The sequence below is a fragment of the Anomaloglossus baeobatrachus genome, chromosome 4, assembly GCF_048569485.1.
Source record: "Anomaloglossus baeobatrachus isolate aAnoBae1 chromosome 4, aAnoBae1.hap1, whole genome shotgun sequence".
Taxonomy (NCBI): domain Eukaryota; kingdom Metazoa; phylum Chordata; class Amphibia; order Anura; family Aromobatidae; genus Anomaloglossus; species Anomaloglossus baeobatrachus.
The window spans coordinates 530,102,067-530,129,525 of record NC_134356.1 but is presented as its reverse complement, the minus strand read 5'-3'; the positions used below and the strand labels follow the sequence as shown (position 1 = coordinate 530,129,525).

Below are 27,459 nucleotides of genomic sequence, written 5' to 3'. Positions count from 1 at the left end.
TTTTTTTTAAGCGTAATGCAGTGACCGAAAACACTCACTATTAATAAGTATCGGACTTTTATAATTTGGTGATAACAAACGGGTTTGTCTCTATTAGTTCTTTTTTTAAATTGTAAAATGGGACTGAAAAACAAAGTAAAAAACAAATGACTTAAAAACAAACAAAAAAATTGATAACATTGCTGCATCCGTTAATATCCAGTAATAAATATATATATATATATATATATATATATATATATATATATATTATATATATATATATATATATATATATATAAAAAAAAAAACAACCACTTTGGTAAATGTAAAAAAAAAAAAAAAAAAAAAAAAAAGTATCAATGTCCAAATTGTGGTTTACACTCCGCAAAGCTCCCGAAAAAAACAATAGAATAGTAACTGATCAACAACATTGTATGTATCGCAAAATGGTATCAGAACACAATGTCAGCTCACCACGCAAAAACCAGCACTAACACATCTCTATCAACAGTAAAATAAAAAATACCACGAGTCTTAGAAAACAAAGACAAATCAATTTTTTGTTTGAACAACTTCTGAATTTTTTTCTCAATATTAAAAGGGGTCGTCCACTACTCAGACAACCTCTTTTTAATCGGTAAGCTTCCCCCAAATAAAATAATACCAGCTATACTCACCTCCGATGCCATTCCAGTGTTAAAGGGGTGGTTCACCCATTTTTTTTATGTTCTGTAGGAGTTCTACTTACCTTTCTAGGCGTTTTCTCCATTGGCTTCTGTTTCCAGTTCTGGCACTGAGCGGCGCTATCCTGCACGCTCAGTGCCGGTCACATGACCCCCTGGAGCTGTGGCCGCCAGCATCCTCTGACGTCCCGGCATTTCCGGGCTCTCAAACAAGACGGGTACGTCAGAGGAGGCTGGCACCACTCACACTGAGTGACAGGGCTGTGGGCGGTGACTACCGCACATCACAGCCCAGTATCGAGGGGAGGATCCGGAGGACGTCAGTGTGGAGCCGGCGTCCTGCAGATGGTGAGGCACGGGGCGCCAGTGTGCAGTACGGGGGGAGGGGGGGGTTCTTCAGCTGAATCCCCCCCTGCACGTAAGTATGTGATCACACTGTCCACCCGCCCGCTCTGCTGCGATGTCAGGAGAGCGGCCGGTGTCGGGCAGTGTGATCATCTGCTCCTCCCAGCAGCAAGACACTGACAGGCATGTCACCGCTGTGCTCTGCCATCTGTCCTGCTGCATGGGACAAACTGTCTGCACTCTGTCACCTGCACCACAAGTCACAGAGTGGAGACAGTTGGTGACATGTAGCATCCGGTCACCTGCACAACAAGTCCCAGAGTGGAGACAATGACATGCTTTGCTCTGACACATAGTGTACTGCATGTCACTAACTGTCTCCACTCTGGGACTTGTTATGCAGGTGACCGGATGATACATGTCAGTAACTGCCCCACTCTGTGACTTCTGCTGCATAGTACCAACTGTATACACTCTCACCTGCACAACAAGTCCCAGAGTGGAGACAGTGACATGCTCTGCTCTGACACATAGTGTGCTGCATGTCACTATCTTTCTCCACGGAGTGTACCGCTGATATCACTGATCCCGTCGATTCGGCCCAGCTGAGGATCTTGTGGGCCTCAAGATAAGCCGCTTTGCTGCGGGTGCCCCCCTGCCGATTGATATAGGCTACAGCTGTTGCATTGTCCGATTGGACTCGAATCTGACGACCCGCTAGCAGAGGGCAGAACACTCTGAGCGCGAGGAAGATCGCGCGGAGTTCCAGGGTGTTTATGGGTAGGGAAGACTCCTGGGGCGTCCAACATCCTTGACCAGTGTGGTGCCGGTACACTGCTTCCCAGCCTAGGAGGCTGGCGTCCGTGGTCCGGACCAGCCAGTTCACTGGGAGAAAGGATCTCCCCTTCGATAGGGATGAGGACCGAAGCCACCAGCGGAGTACGTACCTGACTGAAGGTGTCAGGTGAAGATGTCTGTCCAGGGAGAAGGGGCTCGTGTCCCAGGCCGCTAGAAGGGCTAGCTGTAGTGGGCGGAGGTGCAGTTGAGCAAAGGGTACTGCTTCCATAGCCACCACCATCCTGCCGAGCACTTTCATGCTGAATCAAATGGAGCGAGACGGAGGACGTAGAACGCAACGTACCGCTCGTTGAAGAGCGATCGCCTTGTCCTGAGGGAGAAGGATCAAGCCCCGACGGGTGTCCAGGGACATGCCCTGGAAGGTGATGGATCGTGATGGGACCGGGGATGATTTGTCCAGATTCACTAGCCACCCTAAGCGGGATAGGGTGTCCACCAGGGCTGTGGAGTCGGAGTCGGAGTCGTGGAGTCGGAGTCGGAGCTCATTTTGGTGGAGTCGGAGTCGGTATAAAATGCACCGACTCCGACTCCTAAAATATATAATAAATTGGGGACAGGAGTGCAATGCAGAATGTGCTGAATATTTTACTAAATAACAACATTTAGTATAATGCTTATATTTAAGTGAAAAATTTATTGTAGTACAATGTGAACATCAGACATTTAATTGTTTTTATGATACAATAATCAAGATATTTGGATAGAACATAAAATATTTATTGGAATACAACTTTAGAACACAAAAAAACTAATAAATTGTAAATATGTAATATGTATAATATATATATATATACAGTGTATATACACACACACACAAGATATATATGTAATCTACTGTATATTACATAGTGTATTACATATTTACAATTTATTACAGTTTTTTGTGTTCTAAAGTTGTATTCCAATAAATATATTTTATGTTCTATCCAAATATCTTGATTATTGTATCATAAAAATTATTAAATGTCTGATGTTCACATACACATATTCATGTACTACAATAAATTTTTCACCTAACTATAAGCAATATATGTAGGAGTCGGAGCCGGAGTCGGAGTCGGAGCCGGAGTCGGAGCCGGAGCCGGAGTCGGAGCCGGAGTCGGTGCAAGAGAATTTGAGGAGTCGGAGTCGAAGGTTTGGCTTACCGACTCCACAGCCCTGGTGTCCACAGTGATCTGTACGCTGGTTGAGCAGTCGCGGAAGGAGGGGGCCTTGATGAGGAGGTCGTCCAAGTAAGGGAGAACGACCACACCCCTGGCGTGAAGGACGCTCATGGCGGCCGCCATGACCTTGGTGAAGACCCTTGGTGCGGTGGCAAGGCCGAAGGGTAGAGCTACGAATTGAAAGTGGGAGTCCTGAATTGCAAAGTGGAGGAACTTTTGGTGATCTGGGGCGATGGGTATGTGCAGGTACGCGTCCTTGATGTCTATGGATGCGAGGAATTCCCCTTCGACCATGGATGCAATAATGGACCTTAGGGACTCCATTCTGAATCTCCGTACGTGCACATGCTCGTTTAGGTGTTTGAGGTCCAGGATGGGTCGAACTGACCCATCCTTTTTGTGGACCACAAAGAGGTTGGAATAAAAACCCCCGAACTTCTTGTCGTCTGGGACAGGTATTATCACTCCTGCTGTTAGAACCGACTCGGGGGTCGGGTCCGAAATTCTGTGGTAACTGGAAGACACAAGGTCTCGCACCCATTTGTCGTCTGAGGCGGCAGCCCAGATGTGTTGAAAGAGCCGCAGTCGACCTACAATGAGTGTGTCTTCCGGGGCGCCGAAGGAGTCATGAGGGGGGAAAACGTCGTGGCCGAGTCTCCCTAGTCCTGGACTGTTTCGGTCTAGGCTGCCATGACGAAGTAGGTTTCGGGGAGAGCTGAGAAGGTCGGTCCCTGCGTAGTCCGCGGCTGGTGGCGTGGACAGCACGGGGTGTCGACCAACCAAATGAGTTCCGAAAGGAGCGGAACGAGGACTGTGGACGTCTGGTGAAGGACGTCCTGGACTTCAGCTGGGGGAGGGAGGTACTCTTTCCTCCCGTGGCATCAGAAATGAGCTTGTCCAGACGTTCGCCAAACAATTGGTCTGGAAAAAAGGGGAGGCCCGTGAGAGACTTCTTAGAGGCAGAGTCCGCTCGCCATTGTCGGAGCCAGAGAGCTCTACGGATGGCTATGGTATTTGAGGCGGCAAACGCTGTGCAGGTAGCAGCATCCATGGAGGCCTTCATGAGGTACTCCGCCGCAGCGGCAATTTGAGCTGTTACCTCTGTGAAGGTATGAGTGAACTGGGATTCCTCAAGCGAAGTGTTAAGGGATTCTGCCCAGACCGAGATCGCCTTTGCGACTCACACAGAGGCAAAGGAGGGCGAGAGGGAGGAACCCGCAGCCTCAAAAGCAGAGCGGGCGAGGTGCTCCACCTGTCTGTCTGTCGGGTCCTTGATGGAGGAACCATCGGGTAAAGACAGGAGCGTCTTTGTGGTAAGGCGGGAGACCGGGGTGGGGTGACCGAGGGCGGATCGGCCCAGCCCTTAGGGGCAGGTGAGGCAAAAGGGTACCGGGACTCCATGAGTTTTCGGTTACCGAAGCGCCTGTCAGGCTTCTCCCTTTGCTTTGTGAGTATATCCTGAAACTCAGGGTGATCAGCGAAAACCTTTTGGGGTTTCCTTGCCCTCTTAAAGGAGACCGCATGGTCAGTGGTAGTGGATGGGGGATCCTCCACATGCAGAGTTTGGTTGATTGCTGCTATAAGGGAGTCTATTGGAGTTTGATCATCTGGGGAGGCTGAAACCAAGGAATCCTCCTGGTACAAACAGCATTCTCCCTCCTCCAGCTCTTCAGAAGCCGTAGAGCGTGTGGGAGAGCCTGCCCTGTGTGCTCCCGAGGGAGAGCCCGCTGGAGACACCCGGCCGTGTGCGCTTTTCCTGATCCCTGCAACCGGTGAAGCATGTGCCCGGATTACCTCAGAAGGATCCTCCATAGGGGTATCCTCAGCGTTCCGTCCAGGGACCCAGAAGGGTGTGGAGGACGACATTGCATAGCCAGCACCAGTTTCTGTGAGTTTTTCCATGGATTGGGACAGAAACTGTGCCCATTCCGGTGGGCTGGGAGCCCTAGGCTCTGGGCTGACGGTTGCGGCAGTGGTGGCAGGGGGGTCTTGGAGGGCTATAGGGGCACAGGACTCACAGAGAGAAGAGGTGTGTTTACGTGGTAGCTCAACGTGGCAGGCAGTGCAGGCTGAATAATAGACAATGTGAGCCTTAGCCCTCTTAGTGCCTTTTGAATTCTGCATGTTCCTGATAGGAGTATGCTAGGAGGGGGAGCAATGCTCAGCAGAGCTACAGTGAGCAGCACCTTACCAGAATCAGCCGATGGCTGGAGATCTTCCCACACTTTCCTGGGGGAAGGGGGCTTATCGCGGCCGCGGGGGGCGGGGCTTAGCGCTAAAAGAGCGCGAAGGAGTAGTCAGTGTGCCCCCCCCCACGCTGTGGGTAGTAAAAAACGGCGGGAAAGGAGCTTCTGATAGTTTTCCTCCCTCTCCCTCTAGTCAGCACACAGCGTGTACTGGTGGTTATCAGCTGGCTTTTCTGCTAGATCAAATAAACAGAGCAGATAATAAACAGCTTGAGTCCCTGAACTCTGTGATTCTCTAGCCACCCCCTCCCCCCTGCCACCTGAAATTATCTGTGCAGGAGTTTGCAAACAGGAGGGACTTCCCCCCCCCACCCCCCCACCTCCCCCCACCCCCTCCTCCAGCCAGCAAGTTAGGGAAAAGTTAACACTGTGTGTTCAGGATTCCTGGGGCTCTCTTCCTTGCATTAGCCAGGGACTTTCTCATAATAAATACTGTATATTCAGTCCTGGGAGCCCTTCCTGCACAGCCTTTTCTCCCTTTGTCTGGGAAACCAGTCAGCGGGGATCTCACCTTAAACACTGCTTCAATCCAGGCAGTGACAATAGCAGAGTCAGCTTGCTGTATCCGGTCACAACGGTGCCATATTCAACTCAGAGCCTGCAAAGAGGGGCTGAGGAATTGTGCCTCTGCCCTGGGCTTTGGAAAATCGGTGTCTATGGAACCCATCGTCTAGCCCAGGATCCAGCGTCGCAGGAGGGGGTATGTGTAGGCAACACTTCACGTTCCCGCCCGTTGATTGTAGTGGGAGATCGGACCCAAAAGGAAACCATCGCCCTCAAAAAATAAATCTTGAAAGGAAGTGCCTCCTATAGACACTAAGCTAAAACTGAGACTGCCTGGCCCGGCCAGGGGGTGTATACTGCAGAGGAGGAGCTATGCTTTTGCATCTACTTCGTGTCCTCCTATGAATAGGCAGCATAACACCCATGGTCCTGTGTCCCCCCAATGAGGCGTCAGAGAAACAAGTCTCTTTAGGCTTTTAGTGGTTGTTCAAATTCATGCATTTATGGCTTTTCCAGACCCACAAAATTACAAATGCAGGCACCAACTGAGGGAATGTCCTGTGGATCCTCCATTTTACATAATGAAGCCCTTTTGATAGGGAAATGAGAGTTTTGTGGTTTATTTTTTAAGTTCCACAAGACTTAATTATACATAACTTTAATCACTATTATAATATTACACTTTAATACTGCATTGCTGTATTTTATGCCTTTTAGGCAACTCTCAAGCTAATGAATGTACAAAAGCTGGAAACCCCCAAGGCATTCATTAGACCCCTGACTGCCATAGCAACCCAAAGCTATAAGGGCGTTAAGGAGTATGACATTACCGATGGGAAATCCCTTAGATGGTGTGGTCGCTACTGACCATAGTATCTAAGGGCATGGAAGCAGGATTATCTCCAGTCCTAGCCTTCAGGACCCCAGCTGTAAATTACATGTCGTACATATATGAGGATGATTTAGAGCGTACTATACCTGGCAGATGATGAAGACATGTGTCGTTGTGCATTACAGGGTAAAATGGCCTCCAGAAATAGCATAACTCTTGTCTGCTGACCACCCCATCTCCCATCAATGGAGACATCAAGTCTAATGAGTCAGTCAGAATAACTTTGGCCTCTGTTCTAGCAGTGTCCTTTTCAGGCAGACATAAAATTGTAATCTACTCCTAAAAGAGACAGCGACTAATGGGGCTGAGCCTGACCACAGTCCAAATTGACTCCCCTTGCTTTATTATACTGAATTACTCAGTTGAGGGGCTCCATCTCAATCCCATTTAATTTGAAATGGCCCTCAGGTAGTTAAAGTAAAAAAGAAAATCAGATGCATCAAGTACCGTATTTTTCGAACTATAAGACGCACCGGACCATAAGACGCACCCTGGTTTTAGAGGAGGAAATAGGAAAATAAAATTAAGCAAAAAATGTGGTCATGACACACTTATGGGGCGAGGATCTGCTGTTGACACTGTTATGGGGTAATGTCCTGCTCATATACTCCCCATGCTGCTCATCTACTCCCCATGCTGCTCATCTACTCCCCATGCTGCTCATCTACTCCCCAGCCTGCTCATAATAAACCCCTATCCTGCTCAGATACCCCTCATCATCCTGGTGTATGGCCGCATCCAGTGGCACATAAAAAAAAATAAACGCTCATACTCACCTTACCTCACCTCACTCCCTACAGCACCGCTCCTCTTACAATCTATGTCAGCGGCAGCGCCGCTGAGTGGAGCCGTCCCCCTGCAGCATCGTTCGCCATCTCCTGTCTGTGCCGGCGGCTGCGTGTGGACATGTGCGCACAGCGATGACGTCATCGCTGTGCGCCCAGCTAGTCTCCACGCAAGTCAGCTGACCGGAGGACACAGGAGGAGATCGTGATGCTGCAGGGGAACGGTGAGTAATGTGTACTGATTCACTGCACCCCGCGCTGATGATGATGATGATGTGCAGGGGGCAGTGAATACAGCCGCAAATGATCACTCCAGGCTGCAGTTGCCAGGGGTGATCATGCGGGCCGGCTGTTTATCCCTCGCCCATCATCCCGCCCACCTGTCAGCTCCGGCTTCAGCGCTGAGAGATGATGGGCGGGATGATGGGCGTGCATATTAAATGAGCGGGTCCACGTGGTCACGGCAGGCTGCTACAGCCTGCTCGTGCCCCCGATGACCCGCTCCACCGAACCACCCTCATACTCCGCAGCCCTATATTCAGACCATAAGATGCACCCCCCACTTTCACCCAACATTTGGGGGAAAAAAAGTGCGTCATATGGTCCGAAAAATACGGTAAACTGATCAAAGTCAACTCTGCTCATACAAACCTTCTTATGAGCGGTCTGAGAACATTTGCTGGATAAGAATGTATTCTGACTCAGAGTCAGAGAAGGCTTTGTCACCAGAGGAGCTGTACTTGGTCTTCCCCCAATCTGTAGTAATTGTACATCTTCAAGTAAGGCTGAAACGGACAGACCGGGCCTCATGTGCTCCAGGTGGGACTGCAGCTTAGCAATTTCATCTTGCCTCTCTTGCAGTTTATCGCTCTGAAAATTATCAGAGAAAACAAAATGGTAATACTGTAACAAAAAAAGACACTCTTCATTAGCAAAATTGGAATGACAAGAAGGAAAAGTCAAGGATCAAGGAAATCACAGGATACATAGACATGTTAATGACATGTAAATGCTGAAAAGAATGGAAGCAAAGTTTTCAAAAGAACTTAATTTATTCAGTATCTAGTATAAGCGCCACGTGTAGAAGTTCTTGCATTACAGCCTTGGCTGCTATCAATAAGGTTATTGTCTGAGGACTGTTCTGCCATACTAAATTCATTAGGGCATGCAAGTCACCAAGATCCTCTGCTGGCAGTTCCTTTTGCAGTTGCTGAGAAATGACGTTTCAGATGTTCGACAAGAGACAAGTCTGGAGACGCTGCAGGCCATGATAGCACGTTTAGGACACGCAGGCTCACAGTAGCACGACCAATAAGCGACATCATATTGAAAACCAGCTCCTGGGACACTGAGAAATTGATGTACCACTGGTTCCACTGCAAAATCAATATAGCGACAAGCTGGTATTGTACCCGGAATGAAGATTTCAGGGGTCTGGCTATGTTTTGCATCCCCACACCTTAACCCTGCAGTACGACTGGTGTGACAGTCCCATGTAAAGTCCTACTCAAGATGCTACCAAGCAATCTATGGCTACCATTGCATTAAACATACCTTAAGAAATCATATTTTAAGAAGATACAGTCATGGCCAAAAGTTTTGAGAATGCTGCAAATATTTATTTTTACAAAGTCTACTGCTTAAGTTTTTCTAATGGCAATTTGCATATACTCCAGAATGTCCTAAAGAGTGATCAGCTTAACAGCAATTACTTGCAAAGTCAATATTGGCTAAGAAAATGAACTTCAGCCCCCAAAACACATTTCAACAGCATTGCATTCCTGCCTTAAAAGGAGCAGCTAACATTGTTTTAGTGATTGTTCCATTAACACAGGTGTGGGTGTTGATGAGGACAGGGCTGGCGATCAGTTCACTGCAGCAGGCTTCTTTTCCGGGTGTTCAATAGCCAGCTTCAGACGCGCACTGCGCATGCGCAGTGCGCGTCTGAAACTGACAAGGAGAACCCGGAAGAGAAGCCTGCTGCAATGCGCGCAGGATAGAATGAACAATGGGGACGTCGCTCCATGGTATCACGCCCACAGGGGCGTGATACCACAGGAATATGCAGACGTCCATAGGGCAAGGCACCGCCCCTGTGACCACATTCCCTGCTATTTACATACGAAATATGAAGGTAATAAAACGTTTATTACTTTCATATTATACAATTTTATAACACAGGGATGGGTAGGAAGGTGTAATTAGGGCACACATGCATCTGCTGATAGGTCAGAAGGCATATTCTAGGTGACAGGTTCCCTTTAATCTCCATTCTTATTTTCCAGCTTCTGGTCTTTATGAGTGATGAGCGAGCACTACCATGATCAGTACTTGTTAAGAGCAGTTGGATGCTCGGGGATGGTCGCGACTTCAGTATAATGGAATTCAATGGGAGACTCCAGCATTTTTCTGCAAAATCTTTCGGAAAAATGCTTGAGTCTCCCCACTGACTTCCATTATACTCGGGTAGCGCGCACCCGAGCATCCAACTGCTCGTTACGAGTACGGTAGTGCTCATCAGTAGTCTTTATCTGGAGACCATGTGGGCAGTGCGTACGACAATGAGACCATGCAGTGATTGAGAAACCAGACTGCACAAAACAAAAGTTCCTCCATCTATACAGCCAAGAGGGGCACAGCTCTATTTGTAGAATTAGCCAACCTGCAGTTATGCTCTGGAGAACGAGGAGAGTGGTCTAAAGATGGGCCTCTGTACGAGGTTATTTGTCAAGAACCATGAGGGGTGCAGACTAAGAGAGCAGGTAATAAGCTAAGGCCCAATCTATTTAACGCAATGATTAGAGAGACAAAGCCAACTCTAGGAAGAGCACAGCACAGAAAAATGCCAACGGCTGCCAAGATGCCAATATTTTGAGACTAGAATGAGGACCAGAGTTGTATATAATGGTGGTTGAAAAAAAACCTGGTTACTCAGTGGGTGCCAGGAATATAGGCTCAAGAAGCTTAGTAGCGCCTTCCAGCTGTGGCTATGCTGCTTCAGGTACAGGCATGGAATAAGTAACACAGAAGGTGGCCACCTGGAATAAGTATGGAATAAGTAAGAGCCAATGAGGTCTGTTGCTGCAAAACTAGATGGATGAGATAACACCATAAGCAGAGCAGTGTACTTGGACAGATGAAGGGCTGGAAAGACAAAAAAATACAAGGTCAGGTACCTATAAGCGGCCACTCACAGCCCGAAAGTCATCAACTTTAGAAGAGAGATTTAGATAAAATATCTACATCCAAAAAAGAATCTCATCCGAAAGTTCAACCTCAAAACTGAAGGAATGGATGTAAATGGATGCTTGTGGAAGGAGGGCTCTAGTATAGCAAAGCCTATGCCATAATCCTTCTCCGTGGTGTCTATAACTAGAGTGTCTGGAAGCAGACCATATGTATGAAGGATAATGAGCGGCCCCGGAAGTAGAATGAGCGGCCCCGGAAGTAGAATAAGCGACCCGGAAGCAGTGTACAGCCGCGCTGGAGACTCTGTAAGTAGAGCGTGCTTGCTTTTTTTTTTTTTAAGTTGCTGGACCCCCGGATCATTACCCGGAGTTCCCTTAGAACTCAGAGCCTGGCCCGGCACTCGGGAATCACAACATCACGTCCACCTTCATGCAGAACTGAGTACTGAGAGATGAAAATCGAGTTTAGGCTGACCATGGAGTGGAACAGATGAGTACAGATTTTGTGCAGGTACATGAGCAGGTGTTGATTTCTGCAGATGTTGTCATGGTTGACAATATACAGAAGCTATGTGAGCGTTGCCCAGATGGGCAGAACACTGAGGCTTTATGCTGATGTTCCCTTGGTAACCAGAACAAGAATTCTATGCTCCTATTGCCCCGGAGAGCAGAACATACAAATGTATTTGTTGGATACAAATATGGCCTTGATGGACAAAGCATACAGGATCTCTGCAGATGTTACTCTAGGCAGAATATACAGGATCTCTGCAGATGTTACTCTAGGCAGAATATACAGGATCTATGCAGATGTTGCCTTAATGGACAGATATGGATTCAGTGTAGATGCTGCATGGTTGTGCAGAAACTTGGATGGTGCTCTATTGGTAAGCAGACATATAAATCCATGCAGATGCTGCCTGAGTGGGCAGACGTACAGATTCTGTGTGGATGTCGCCTCAGTGGGCAGACAAACAGATTTTAAGCGGATGCTGCCTCGGTGGTCAGACATACAGAGTCTATGTGGATGCTGCCTCGGTGGTCAGACATACATAGTCTATGTGGATGCTGCCTCGGTGGTCAGACATACATAGTCTATGTGGATGCTGCCTCGGTGGTCAGACATACAGAGGCTATGTGGATGCTGCCTCGGTGGTCAGACATACAGAGGCTATGTGGATGCTGCCTCGGTGGTCAGACATACAGAGGCTATGTGGATGCTGCCTCGGTGGTCAGACATACAGAGGCTATGTGGATGCTGCCTCGGTGGTCAGACATACAGAGGCTATGTGGATGCTGCCTCGGTGGTCAGACATACAGAGGCTATGTGGATGCTGCCTCGGTGGTCAGACATACAGAGGCTATGTGGATGCTGCCTCGGTGGTCAGACATACAGAGGCTATGTGGATGCTGCCTCGGTGGTCAGACATACAGAGGCTATGTGGATGCTGCCTCGGTGGTCAGACATACAGAGGCTATGTGGATGCTGCCTCGGTGGTCAGACATACAGAGGCTATGTGGATGCTGCCTCGGTGGTCAGACATACAGAGGCTATGTGGATGCTGCCTCGGTGGTCAGACATACAGAGGCTATGTGGATGCTGCCTCGGTGGTCAGACATACATAGTCTATGTGGATGCTGCCTCGGTGGTCAGACATACAGAGGCTATGTGGATGCTGCCTCGGTGGTCAGACATACAGAGGCTATGTGGATGTTGTCTCAGTGGTCAGACATACAGAGGCTATGTGGATGCTGCCTCGGTGGTAATACATACAGAGGCTATGTGGATGCTGCCTCGGTGGTCAGATATACAAAGTCTATGTTGATGCTGCCTTGATAAGGGCCATACAGATTCACCTGTGTTGATGTGCTGGGTATATGTTTCCCACATCAGCACAGTTACTCCACCTTCCAGAGAGGGTGATGTGGCTGGTTAGTCTAACAGGAGTAATGCAATGGAAAAGTGTGATAATTCTGCATAGTTTCCCTCCTCACTAGGGAATAAACAGGGAGATTGAATCATATCCTACCTGAAGGAGAAGACAAAAAATGTAAAAGCAGAGAAGCCCTGCAAGAGCAGAGAGGTCAGCTGCCTGCAGGACTGTGCTGGCTGCAGGAGTATAGCTAGTGGAAGAAGCAGACACATATACCCGGTACTTAATGCCCACCACCTCGTGGCCGCAGCTAAAATCACATTGTTTTGTCCAGGGAGATATTCACTATAGTATATTACATTGGCATTTATTTTTTTTTGCGATGGGGATCCCCTTTAAGCTCGAAAGCAAGCAACAAGAACCAAGGGAGAAAAATAAGAAATACTCATTGCCATGTAGATGCAAAATTACCTATCAATTCTCAACTCCTGAATATTGGACATACTAGAAAAGTGGAGGACCCCAGACATACATAACACATCAGTAAGGAATAAGTGGTAAAGAAGTATAAATCTGAAAGTGGAAATATACTGGGGACTACAGAACAGGGGAAGGACTTGGGTATTATAGTTACAAGTAAGCTGAGCGGCAGCACTCAATGTCAGGCAGCAGCTGATAAAGCAAACAAGATTCTAGGGTGTATAAAGAGAAAAAATCTTGTGTTCCCAATGTATTATTATCCTCCATAAATCACCTGTAAGGCCACATCTGGAATATGGGATCCAGTTTAGGACCCCGCATATCAAAAAGGATATTCAGATTAGAGTCAGTTCAAAGGTGGGCGACTAGAGTATTGCAAAGGATGGCAGGTCTCTCCTATTATGAGAGGTTGGAAAAGTGGGTCTTGTTGAGCTTAAAAAACACACACCTCAAAGATCTAATATGCCTTAAAACGTGTGTAGTCAATACAGAGGACTAGCAAATGATTTATTTCAAAGACCTTACAAAGGACCAGGGAGCACTCATTGTTTGTGGAGGAAAGGCAATTTCGTCAGCAAAATAGAAATGGGTTCTTTACAGTTAGAGGAGTCAAATTATAGAATGCCTACCAAACGTTAGTACACCCCTCACATTTTTGTAATATTTTTCATTATATCTCTTCATGGGACAAGACTGATGATATGACACTTTTATACAAGCTGTACACTGACTACGTTCCATTGTAACAAGTGCAAATTTGGTGTGCCCTCTAAAAAACACACAGCCACTAATGTCTAAACCACTGGCAACAAAAGTGAGTACACCACTAAGTGAAAATGGCCTAATTAGCCATTTTCCCTCCACAATGTCATGTGACTCATTAGTTTTACAAGGTCTCAGGTGTGAATGGGCAGCAGATGTGTTAAATGTGGTGTTATTGACCACACACCATATCAAAGTGGTTAATGGAAGGCTAACATAGCACCTCATGGCAAAGAATTCTCTGAGGATCTTGAACACCCCCCCCCCCAAAAAAACTATTGTTCCACATAAAGATAGCCCAGGCTATAAGAAGATTGCTAGCATCCTTGAAGTGAACTGCAGCATGGTGGCCAAGACCATACAGCGGTTTAACAGGTTCCACTCCGAACAGATCTTGCCATGGTCGACCAAAGCAGTTGAGTTCACGTGCTCAGCGTCATATCAACAGATTGTCTTTTCAAAAAAGACATATATGAGTGCTGCTAGCATTGATGCAGAAGTTAAAAGGGGGGGAGGTCAGCCTATCAGTGCTCAGACCTTATACTGCACACTTCATCAAATTGGTCTGCATGACAATCATCCCAGAAGGAAGCCTCTTCTAAAGATGATGCACCAGAAAGCCCGCAAACAGTTTGTTGAAGACAAGCAGACTAAGGGCCTGGATTAAAATTTGGTTCAGCTCCTGTCAAGTGTGTGTATGGCAGCAGCATGGTGAGGAGCACGAAGACAAGTGTGTCTTGCCTACAGTCAAGCATGGTGGTGGGAGTGTTATGGTCTGGGGCTGCATGAGTGCTGCTGACTGTGGGCAGCTCATTGAGGGAACCATGAATGTCAATAAGCAGAGAATGATCCTCTTCCTTTAGAAACTGGGCTGCAGGTCAGTATTCAACATGATAATGACCCCAAGCACACCTCCAAGACAGCCACTGCCTTGCTAAAGAAACTGAGGGTAAAGATGCTGGACTGGCCAAGCATGTCTCCAGACCTAAACCCTATTGAGCATCTGTGGTGCATCCGCAATTAGAAAGTGTAGGAACACAAGGCCTCTAACATCCACCATCTCTGTGATGTCATCATGGAGGATGGAAGAGGATCCAGGGGCTCCTGTGAAGCTCCAGAGACCTCCATGCCCAAGAGAGTTAAAGCAGTGTTTGAAAATAATGGTGGCCACACAAAATATTGACACTTTGGGCACAATTTGGCCATTTTCATAGAGTGGTGTACTCACTTTTGTTGCCAGCGGTGTAGACATTAATGTCTGTGTGCTGAGTTGTTTAGAGGGCACCAAATTTACACTGTTATACAAGCTGTACACTGACTACTGTACATGGTATCAAAGTGTCAGATCTTCAGTGTTGTCCCATGAAGAGATATAATTAAAGATTTACAAAAATGTGAGGTGTACTCACTTGTGATATACTATAACTACGCATCTATGGAAGTAAGAATAGTGGTAAATAAAGCTTGGAATACACAGATGCTCCGCTGTCAGTCACATACTGACTGGAGCATACAGAAATAAAGAGGGTGAAGGTCTCTGCAGTATGACCCAATGTTCAGCATGCCATGCATATGTCCCCTATAATGCAGAACAAACAGCAATAGGTTATAACTGGATACCTGTATTTTGTACTGCTCCATGGCATCTTCCAAGGCGGCCAAGAAGTCTCTGTTCTCATCTTCCAACCTCTGGATTTTATTCTTTAAAGTTTCAATACACTTGTCCTTGTCGGTGTCGCTTTCAAAGCTTAATACGCACTTCAATTAAAAGGAAGAAATAGAAGAGATTTTATGGTTGCCACATAGTCACATTGGTCTGAAACTAAAAAGGTTATTAAAAATGAAGGGAATTTTGTTACTTACCGTAAATTCCTTTTCTTCTAGCTCCAATTGGGAGACCCAGACAATTGGGTGTATAGCTACTGCCTCCGGAGGCCACACAAAGTATTACACTTAAAAGTGTAAGGCCCCTCCCCTTCTGGCTATACACCCCCCCGTGGGATCACGGGCTCCTCAGTTTTAGTGCAAAAGCAAGAAGGAGGAAAGCCAATAACTGTTTTAAATACAAATTCAACCCGAGAAACAGCCTCGGAGAACTGAACTGTTCAACATGAACAACATGTGCACCCGAAAAAAACAAACTTCCTAAGAAAACAGGGCGGGTGCTGGGTCTCCCAATTGGAGCTAGAAGAAAAGGAATTTACGGTAAGTAAACAAAATTCCCTTCTTCTTTGTCGCTCCTAATTGGGAGACCCAGACAATTGGGACGTCCAAAAGCAGTCCCTGGGTGGGTAAAAGAATACCTCGTGATAGGGCCGTCAAACAGCCCTTTCCTACAGGTGAGCCACCGCCGCCTGAAGGACTTGTCTACCTAGGCCGGCATCCGCCGAAGCGTAGGTATGCACCTGATAATGCTTGGTAAAAGTGTGCAGACTCGACCAGGTAGCCGCCTGGCACACCTGCTGAGCCGTAGCCTGGTGCCGTAATGCCCAGGACGCACCCACGGCTCTGGTAGAATGGGCCTTCAGCCCTGATGGAATCGGAAGCCCAGCCGAACGGTAGGTGTGAAGAATTGGTTCCTTGATCCACCGCGCAAGGGTGGATTTGGAAGCTTGCGACCCTTTACGCTGACCAGCGACAAGGACAAAGAGTGCATCCGAGCGGCGCAGAGACGCCGTGCGGGAAATGTAGATCCTGAGTGCTCTCACCAGATCCAATAAATGCAAACCCTTTTCAAATTGGTGAACTGGATGCGGACACAAAGACGGTAAAGTGATATCTTGATTGAGATGAAAGGAAGATACCACCTTGGGAAGAAATTCTGGAATTGGACGCAGAACTACCTTGTCCTGGTGAAACACCAGGAATGGAGATCTGCATGATAACGCCGCGAGCTCGGACACTCTCCGAAGAGACGTGACCGCCACTAGAAAGGCCACTTTCTGTGAAAGACGAGAAAGGGAAACCTCCTTCATAGGCTCGAAAGGCGGCTTCTGGAGAGCAATTAGAACCTTGTTCAGGTCCCAGGGCTCCAACGGCCGCTTGTAAGGGGGGACGATATGACAAACCCCTTGCAGGAACGTGCGTACCTGAGGAAGTCGCGCCAGGCGTTTCTGAAAAAATACGGATAGCGCGGAGACTTGACCTTTAAGGGAGCCAAGCGACAAACCTTTTTCCAACCCAGACTGCAGGAAGGAAAGAAAAGTAGGCAATGCAAAAGGCCAGGGAGAAACTCCCTGAGCAGAGCACCAAGATAGGAATATCCTCCACGTCCTGTGGTAGATCTTGGCGGAGGATGGCTTCCTAGCCTGTCTCATGGTGGCAACCACTTCATGAGATAAACCTGAGGCCGCTAGGATCCAGGACTCAATGGCCACACAGTCAGGTTTAGGGCCGCAGAATTCAGATGGAAAAACGGCCCTTGAGACAGCAAGTCTGGACGGTCTGGTAGTGCCCACGGATGGCCTACCGTGAGGTGCCACAGATCCGGGTACCACGACCTCCTTGGCCAGTCTGGAGCGACGAGAATGGCGCGGCGGCAGTCGGACCTAATTTTGCGGAGCACTCTGGGCAACAATGCCAGAGGTGGGAACACATACGGTAGCCGGAACTGCGACCAATCTTGAACTAAGGCGTCTGCCGCCAGAGCTCGGTGATCGTGAGACCGTGCCATGAAAACCGGGACTTTGTTGTTGTGCCGTGACGCCATCAGGTCGACGTCCGGCATCCCCCAGCGGCGACAGATCTCCTGAAACACGTCCGGGTGAAGGGACCATTCCCCTGCGTCCATGCCCTGGCAACTGAGAAAGTCTGCTTCCCAGTTTTCTACGCCTGGGATGTGGACTGCGGATATGGTGGATGCCGTGTCTTCCACCCACGTCAGAATCCGCCGGACTTCATGGAAGGCTTGCCGACTGCGTGTTCCCCCTTGGTGGTTGATGTATGCCACCGCTGTGGAGTTGTCCGACTGAATTCGGATCTGCTTGCCTTCCAGCCACTGTTGGAAGGCTTGTAGGGCAAGATAGACTGCTCTGATTTCCAGAACATTGATCTGAAGGGTGGACTCTTTCCGAGTCCACGTACCTTGAGCCCTGTGGTGGAGAAACACTGCTCCCCACCCTGATAGACTCGCATCTGTCGTGACCACCGCCCAGGATGGGGGTAGGAACGACTTTCCTTTTGACAATGAGGTGGGAAGAAGCCACCACCGGAGAGATTCCTTGGCTGCCTGAGAGAGGGAGACCTCCCTGTCGAGGGACGTCGACTTCCCGTCCCATTGGCGGAGAATGTCCCATTGTAATGGACGCAGATGAAACTGCGCAAAAGGAACTGCTTCCATTGCTGCTACCATCTTCCCTAGGAAGTGCATGAGGCGCCTCAAGGGGTGCGACTGGCCCTGCAGGAGAGATTGCACCCCTGTCTGTAGCGAGCACTGTTTGTCCAGTGGAAGTTTCACTATCACTGAGAGAGTATGAAACTCCATGCCAAGATATATTAGTGATTGGGTCGGGGTTAGATTTGACTTTGAAAAGTTGATGATCCACCCGAAACTCTGGAGAGTCTTCAGTGCCACGTTCAGGCTGTGTTGGCATGCCTCTTGAGAGGGTGCCTTGATAAGTAGATCGTCTAAATACGGGATCACAGAGTGACCTTGCGAGTGCAGGACTGCTACTACTGCTGCCATGACCTTGGTGAAGACCCGAGGGGCTGTCGCCAGCCCGAAAGGTAGAGCTACGAACTGCAGGTGTTCGCTTCCTATAACGAAGCGTAGAAAACGCTGATGCTCTGGTGCAATCGGCACGTGGAGATAAGCATCCTTGATGTCTATTGATGCTAGGAAATCTCCTTGAGACATTGAGGCGATAACGGAGCGGAGAGATTCCATCCGGAACCTCCTGGTTTTTACGTGTTTGTTGAGCAGCTTTAGATCCAGGACGGGACGGAACGACCCGTCTTTCTTTGGCACCACAAACAAATTGGAGTAAAAACCGTGGCCTTGTTCCTGAAGAGGAACGGAAGTCACCACTCCTTCCGCCTTTAGAGCGGACACCGCTTGCAGCAGAGCATCGGCTCGGTCGGGCGGTGGAGAAGTTCTGAAGAAACGAGTTGGAGGACGAGAGCTGAACTCTATCCTGTACCCGTGAGACAGAATGTCTCTCACCCAACGGTCTTTGACCTGTGACAGCCAAATGTCGCCAAAGCGGGAGAGCCTGCCACCGACCGAGGATGCGGAGAGAGGAGACTGAAAGTCATGAGGAAGCCGTCTTGGTAACGGTTCTTCCGGCTGGCTTTTTTGGGCGTGATTGAGTCCGCCAAGAATCTGAGCTCCTCTGATCCTTTTGAGTCCTTTTGGACGAGTAGAATTGGGACCTGCCTGAGCCTCGAAAGGACCGAAAACCAGACTGTCCCCTCCTCTGTTGGGGTTTGTTTTGTCTGGGTTGCGGTAAGGCTGAATCCTTACCCTTGGAGTGTTTAATGATTTCATCCAAACGCTCACCAAACAATCGGTCACGAGAAAAAGGCAAACTGGTTAAGCACTTCTTGGAAGAAGAATCTGCCTTCCATTCTCTCAACCACAGGGCTCTGCGTAAAACCACGGAGTTGGCTGACGCCACCGCCGTACGGCTCGTAGAGTCTAGGACAGCATTAATCGCGTAAGACGCGAATGCAGACATTTGAGAGGTCAATGGTGCCACCTGCGGAGCAGATGTACGTGTGACCGTGTCGACCTGTGTAAGGCCAGCTGAAATAGCTTGGAGTGCCCATACGGCTGCGAATGCTGGCGCCAACGACGCTCCAATAGCTTCATAGATGGATTTTAACCAGAGCTCCATCTGTCTGTCAGTGGCATCTTTAAGTGCCGCCCCATCTTCCACTGCAACTAGAGATCTGGCTGCAAGCCTGGAGATTGGAGGGTCCACCTTGGGACACTGTGTCCAGCCCTTGACCACGTCAGGGGGAAAAGGATAGCGCGTATCTTTAAGCCGTTTGGAGAAACGCTTATCTGGATAAGCGTGGTGTTTCTGGATTGCGTCTCTAAAGTCAGAGTGGTCCAGAAAAGTGCTTAATTTACGCTTGGGATACCTGAAATGGAATTTCTCCTGCTGTGAAGCTGCCTCCTCCGCAGGAGGAGCTTGTGGAGAAATATCTAACATCTTATTGATGGACGCTATAAGATCATTCACTATGGCGTCACCATCCGGGGTATCTAGATTGAGAGCGGCCCCAGTATCAGAATCCTGATCAGTTACATCCGCCTCATCACACAGAGAGTCGTCCCGCTGGGACCCTGACCAGTGTGATGAAGTTGAGGGTCGCTCATAGCGAGCCCGCTTAGGTTGTCTGGGACTGTCGTCCGAGTCAGAGCCGTCACCCTGGGGTGCATGTGACACCCCCGGAGCTAGGAAGTGTTCCAGCTGAGGGGGACCAGGGGGCAATGAACCAACAGTGCCCATGGTCTGAGTTACTGGTCTAGACTGCAATGTTTCAAGAATTTTAGACAGTCATAGACAATCTGTCAGCAAAAGCTGCAAACTCCGTCCCTGTCACCTGGACAGCATTCACAGGTGGTTCTCCCTGGGTCACCTCTAGCAGAGGCCCCGGCTGAGCAATTGCCACAGGGGCCGAGCACTGCACACAATGGGGGTCAGTGGAACCTGCCGGTAGAGCAGCCCCACATGCGGTACAGGCAGCATATAAAGTCCATGCCTTGGCACTTTTGCTTTTTTGCGGACGACATGCTGTTGTCTCCTTGAGAAATCTAAGGAGGGTATATAGCAGAAAATCACCAGCGACCGTACAGTGTAAAGTATTGCCAGCACAAAATACAAAGTACACTATGGCACAAGTGGGGGGAGAGCCCTTGAGGGCTGCTTACCGCCCGCTGAAAAGCGGGTGTGAGGTCGTAGAATCCCTTGTCTGGGTCTCCCAGCCTCCCCTCTGCAGCTCAGCGTGCAGGCAGGAATGGCTGCCGGCGTCCTGTGAAGAGGGGCGGACCGTGGGCGTGCCACAAACAAAAGTGCGGGAAACTGCGTCCCACTGTGCCTAGTGTGAGGGCTGGAGTATGTAAAACAGACTCCAGCTCTTAGCGCTGCTGGTCTGTACAGCGTCCCGCCCTCCTCCTGACTGGCAGGTCTGGGGGCGGGAACGATACGAACTAGGCCGCAAAAGCCGGGGACTGTAGTAATCTAGCGCGGCCGTCATATATGCACGGCCAGCGCGAAAGTCCCCGGCGCACCACAAATCCCAGCCGCGACGCAGTAAACACTGACCCCAGCGGCCGGATCGGCCGATCGTACTAAGTCTCCTCACTCAGCAGAGCTGTAGTGAGTAACTGCACAAGCGCAGCAGCGCTGTTTACCCCGGCGCACTAACACACCCAGCAATGCTGCAGTGTGCGTGCGGTAAGCACGGGGACACGGAGTACCTTAATGAAGCAGGGTCCTGTCCCTGAGGAAACTCCGCTCCGTATCCAGCAGATCCTCCAGGGGCTGTGGATGGAGCACGGTCTCAGTGCCCGGAGACCGGTCAAGTCCCACTTCACCCAGAGCCCTAATGGGGATGGGGAAGGAATCAGCATGTGGGCTCCAGCCTCCGTACCCGCAATGGGTACCTCAACCTTAACAAACACCGCCGACCGCAAGTGGGGTGAGAAGGGAGCATGCTGGGGGCCCCCGTATGGGCCCTCTTTTCTTCCATCCGACATAGTCAGCAGCTGCTGCTGACTAAACAGTGGAGCAATGCGTGCATGTCTGACCTCCTTCGCACAAAGCATAAAACTGAGGAGCCCGTGATCCCACGGGGGGGTGTATAGCCAGAAGGGGAGGGGCCTTACACTTTTAAGTGTAATACTTTGTGTGGCCTCCGGAGGCAGTAGCTATACACCCAATTGTCTGGGTCTCCCAATTAGGAGCGACAAAGAAAAAAGCAGTGTGACCTCTAAAACCAGTAATTGGCTGCAGCGGTCAGATGGGAAATCTCACAATTTTTGCACAAGCCATAATATTAGGCTGATACTTCTGTAGCGATCACTTCTCAGCAGGATTACAATAGGCAAAAACCACAGGATCCACCTTTCACAATAGATGGGACTTTTAAATCGGAGTCTGGTGTATTCGTTAAAATTTTTGCCCTTGATCCATACTATGCTGGCCTTACGTAGAGCAGCATAGTCTGATGACAGATCATACATGATATAGGTATGCAGACAATTCGCACAATTCATGAAATTATTACTGGGAGATCAATTTTAACAAAAAATACGATACGAAATTAGAGGTCATAGAGTGCTTTTTCATTTACCTCTATTTATTACAATACAGGATCCGGTTCATTTACTTTTAAGGCTATGATCACATTGCCGTTGTTTAGGATCAGTCACAATCCGCCGCTCTGATAAACAACGCAATCTGTTTGGCGAATTCTGTTGTTTCCCATAGACTTGTATGAGCGGCGGATTGTGACTGATGACCCTGCGCATCAGTCGTTTACTGACTGAACGTCAGGCGGGAGGGACGCAGCATGCAACGTTTTTTGTTACTGCAAAAAAACGCACCCTGCAGGATTCCGTTGGAATCAGTCAGGAAGTATAATGTATGTCTATGGTGCAGGATTCCGTTATCCTGCATCACATGACAGATTCCAGTGCAGGAATCTGTCACATTTTACTGAGCATGCCCAGCATAACGTCCGAAAGCATGTAAAATTAGTTCCGCTCTCTCTCTCTCTTCCCCCCATGCAGGTTTTAAACAAATGATTCAGAGCGATCAGCTGATTGTTCTCTCTATTAACTGATCGCTCTGAAAAGCCGGCGGCCAGCTTTTGAGGGCGATCAGCTGATCGCCCGGCTTTTCAGAGGGATCAGGTGATCGCCCGGTGGCGGCATTTCACAGCGATCAGCTGACCTCCAGGCGGCCGGCTTTTGAGAGCGATCAGCTGATAGAGAGAACGATCATCTGATCAATCTGAAGAGCCAGCCGCCGGGTGATCACCTGATCGGCTCTCTCTCTCGTTTTTATACTGAAATAATTTCACCAAAGGAATCCACTTTCTCCTGACAATTCCATTTCTTGTCACCCACTGTACAACGCATCAGTCACAAGCGTCAAGCAACGCAGGTGACTGATGCAAAAAAATGGAAATGTGAACCTAGCCTAAGGTATGACAATGCGAGAAATCCAAACAGTCAGACAGCCTGCCTCTTCCACTAAGGAATTAACCTTGTATGTCTAGGCTGCCTATATAACTGCATGGTAGGCAAACCTTCCAAAATAAGTGAAGTCAGGGATGTAGCTCAGCTGCCTATAGAAGTGATAGAATACAGATGTGTAATGATATACACGCTAATGACTACCATGCGGATTTCATTTAAAATCTTTTTTCCAGACTCACAGGTAAACGGCACCATAACTGCAGACAAGAAAGGAAACCTCGTCCACATCAGAAACTGAATTATAGCCATGATTTTACAGATAAAATTCTGTTCCACTTGCAAAGTCTTATAGTATACCAGGAGAGAAAGCGGTTAACAATCTGCACTGCTGGTGGAGGGAAGATGAAACCAAATGGGTTATCCAAGTAGATTATTAAGGTCTACGTGTTTTGAAGTCACTTCTTCAGTAGTTTCTGTCCTGTAGAGGTTATTACTTCAAAACACGTAGACCTTAATAAACTAATTGGATGACACATTCGACTTCATCTTTCCGGCAGCGCGGATTATTAACCCCTTTTCTTCCTGGTACACTGTCTCTGATCATCGTGGGGCTGCAGCAGCCGCGCATTAAGTGCATTCCGTGGCTGTGGACACACAACCCCAACCAGGTCAGCAGGTTTCTATACCTACACCATTAACATCACCCACATAAAACCCTATTGTGCTTGTCTTTTTACCAGTGTTTAACCCCTGATACTCCTCTGATGGCAGTAGCTAAGGCAAAGTAAGAATGGGTTGTTGCATTCAGATTGGAGATAAGCAGCCGCCAGAAGTGTCTTGAGGCAAGTTACGCCCATTGATAATGTATGCACGCTCTGCTGAGCCAAGTATGAATGTGTATAGCGTGAAGTGGGGGGAGAGAGAGGGTTACCTGACAGCCACCTATACTTAACCGTCACCTGAGGCCCGGCTCAGTAGGCCATCTGATAAACAGTACATGTGATAGGCTTCGTGTACTCGTTCATCTTCATCCCAGTTGGAAGTTGGAACTTTTTCCTCATGTATGTACTTTTCTGTACCAGAATAGTGCAAACTGCATATATTATATTTCTTGAGAACCATTGGTCTGTGTAGAAAAACACCCAGGTCCACTGGTACATTGGCTACAATTGATCAACTTAATGTCCGTTGTGCACAGACTGAATACATGCTGGTCTGAACGTGGCCTTAAAACTACTTTACAAACATAATGAAACCTATTGGCCGCACTGTGTTAATGAATATACTGCACAGTGCAGTGAAAATGTCATTATTGGCTTTATACCCCACATTATTATTGACTTTTAACTTTGGATTTATACATTGCACTACTATTATTTGTTTTATAGCTTGGCTTTATACATTGCACCATTATTGGCTTTTTACCTTGGATTTATAGACCACACTACTAGTAATGACGTTACACATCGGATTTATTAACTGAACTATTATTGGCTTTATAATTTGGTTTAATACACCGCACTATTATTGGCTTTATATACCGCACTATTATTGGCTTTATACACCGCACTATTATAGGTTTTATACTCTGGATTAATACACTTCACTATTATTGGCTTTATACTTTGGATTAACCCCTTAACGACCGCGGGCCGTAAAATTACGTCCTAAATGACATAATCTTACTGCCCGCGGTCCTCCGGCGGCAGCATGCCGCGATCGGCACACATCTCAGCTGATTTTCACAGCTGAGATGTGTGCCTGCTAGGCACGAGCAGAATCGTTATCTGCTCGTGCCGATTAACCCCTTATAATGGCGCTGTCAATACATGACAGCGCCATTATAAGCGCAATCGCGGTAAAGTTTTACTTACCGCCGAAACCGGAAGTCACGTGACGCGATCACGTGACTCCCGATAGTTGCCATGGTAGTACAGGGTCATGTGATGACTCCTGTACTACACATGAATTGGTTTCACTTTCGCTGTGCCCGGAGCACAGCAAAAGAGAAAGACAGCGTATCTGCTGTTTACAGCCTTCCAGCTGTGATCAGCAGATACTGCAGAGCGATCGGAATGCTGATCGCAATAGCCCCCTAGGGGGACTAGTAAAATAAAAAAAAAAAGTAAAAAAATAAGTTTTAAAAAATTAAAAAAAAACAAAAAAACCTAAAAGTTCAAATCACCCCCCATTCGCCCCATTAAAAATTAAAGGGTTAAAAAAATAAAAAATATACACACATTTGGTATCGCCGCGTTCAGAAACGCCCGATCTATCAAAATATAAAATCAATTAATCTGATCAGTAAACGGCGTAGCGGCAAAAAAATTCCAAACGCCAAAACGACGTTTTTTTGTCGCCACAACTTTTGCGCAAAATGCAATAAGAGGCGATCAAAACGTAGCATCTGCGCAAAAATGGTACCGTTAAAAACGTCAGCTCGAGACGGAAAAAATAAGCCGTCATTGAGCCTAAGATCCCGAAAAATGAGAACGCTACGGGTCACGGAATATGGCGTAAAACGTGCGCCACTTTTTTCGGACAAACTTCCGATTTTTTTTAACCCCTTATATAAAAGTAAACCTATACATGTTTGGTGTCTACGAACTCGCACTGACCTGAGGCATCACACCCACACATCAGTTTTACCATATAGTGAACACAGTGAATAAAATATCTCAAAAACCATAGTGCTATCGCACTTTTTTTGCAATTTTTCAGCATTTGGAATTTTTTTGCCATTTTCTAGTACATAATATGGTAAAACTGATCGTTTCATTTAAAAGTACAGCTCGTTCCGCAAAAAATGAGCCCTCACATGACCATATTGACTGAAAAATAAAAAAGTTACGTCTCTCAGAAAAAGAATGGCGAAAAAAAAAAACGGAAAGCGAAAAATCGGCCGGTCGTGAAAGGGTTAATATACTGCACTATTATTGGCTTTATACACCCCACTATTATAGGTTTTATACTCTGGATTAATACACTTCACTATTATTGGCTTTATACTTTGGATTAATACATTCCACTATTTTTGGCTTTATACACAGCACTATTATTGGCTTTATACCTTGCCCTTTGTCGTTTTCCTGCTGATTTCTTTCATGGGTTCCTCCACGGTGGAGCTCTCAATCCCACTATCTAGCCCTGAAGCGGATGTCACTTCACTCCTTTCCTCTTCTACCGTACACATCCAGTCCTTCACCCTCTGGGCCTGGTGAGGAGACAGCCCTCCCTCTGACAGAAAGTCCATAAGAAGGAGGTAACCAGAGTCTGTACAAGTCCTATAATGTGCACACTCTGCCATTAGTCGGGACACATGATCTTCCGTAGATCTTCGGGCCAGGAATTTAGAAGGGTCTAATCTATTTAGGATTCGAGTTTCTGATCGATGTCTCTGCTCGAGGGCGCGCTGCAGCGACTTTATCTGATGCTGTAGGTCTTCCACTCGTTCGGTATCTTTCTTGCAGTTGACAGTCGCTTTATTTTTAATATTCTGTGCACGGTTGGCGTAGTTAAGGGTGTTCAAAGTTTCATCAAAGTCTGACGCTGAAGGACTAATGCAACACATCATAACAGTCTTGGCATTTCCTCCCAGGGAATCCTTCAAGATCCTATAAAGAAGCAACATGTGATCCATTCATTGCACAATCCAAAGTAGACAAGGCGGAGAAATACAAGTAAACATTCTGAAGATAAACTATTACATAGATGACAGCAAGAATTCATTCAAAATGTGGAAATTATGTTTAACATGAACTTAGTACATAAACATGTTCACACTGAGCAGACCCGAAGCAAAAGCCCTGTGAAATAAAATGGAAGCAAAAACCCAGAGATAAAGTTGAGGGGGGAGATGGCAGAAACACTCCGTTAGATTTGGGCTAGTATTACCAATTGAGAATATGGCAGTAACTAATGATGGGTGAGCAGCAAAATGCTGAGTATTCTAAATGATGAGTGAACACTGATGCTCGAGTGCTCGTTTCCTCAAATCGAGCAGGTCAGACACTTGGACGGGCTCAACCCGAGTAACAAGTATAATGGAAGTCAATGATTGGGCAGTTCGACGCTCTGCCCACATATATCCAGCCATATTTTTACCCCCTGTGAGAACCATTCAGAGATTGCAAGTGGTTCTCACTGGGGTGCCAGCTCCCATCATTCAGTGAAGCGAGCCTGTGTGTTTTGGTCGATGTTTGGCCGAGCACCACGAAGACAGAGCACGCTCACCCATCATTAGTAGTAACTTCACAAAAATACTAAATAAATGTAACCAATAATACAATGGAGGCTTCAGACCACTATTACTGAATAAATCTCATTTAGTCAAATTTTTGTAAAATAGATTAATTGGGGGAAAACTAGTCAAATGAAGGGAATTTTGTTTACTTACCGTAAATTCCTTTTCTTCTAGCTCCAATTGGGAGACCCAGACAATTGGGTGTATAGCTTATGCCTCCGGAGGCCACACAAAGTATTACACTAAAAGTGTAAAGCCCCTCCCCTTCTGCCTATACACCCCCCGTGCATCACGGGCTCCTCA

The 27,459-nt window shown here is 47.6% G+C and overlaps 1 protein-coding gene across 2 annotated transcripts in view; it reads right to left on the bottom strand.

Moving 5' to 3' along the window:
* The window catches only part of KIF7 (kinesin family member 7), a 183,508-nt gene that overhangs the window by 108,545 nt on the left and 47,504 nt on the right, over nucleotides 1-27,459 (bottom strand). For both annotated transcript variants that reach the window (XM_075345929.1, XM_075345930.1), the window contains exons 5-7: nucleotides 25,984-26,527; nucleotides 15,383-15,520; nucleotides 8,110-8,328 (exon numbers count right to left, since the gene is read on the bottom strand). In XM_075345929.1, the coding sequence (XP_075202044.1) occupies nucleotides 8,110-8,328; nucleotides 15,383-15,520; nucleotides 25,984-26,527 (901 nt within the window). The remainder of the gene's footprint in view (nucleotides 1-8,109; nucleotides 8,329-15,382; nucleotides 15,521-25,983; nucleotides 26,528-27,459) is intronic.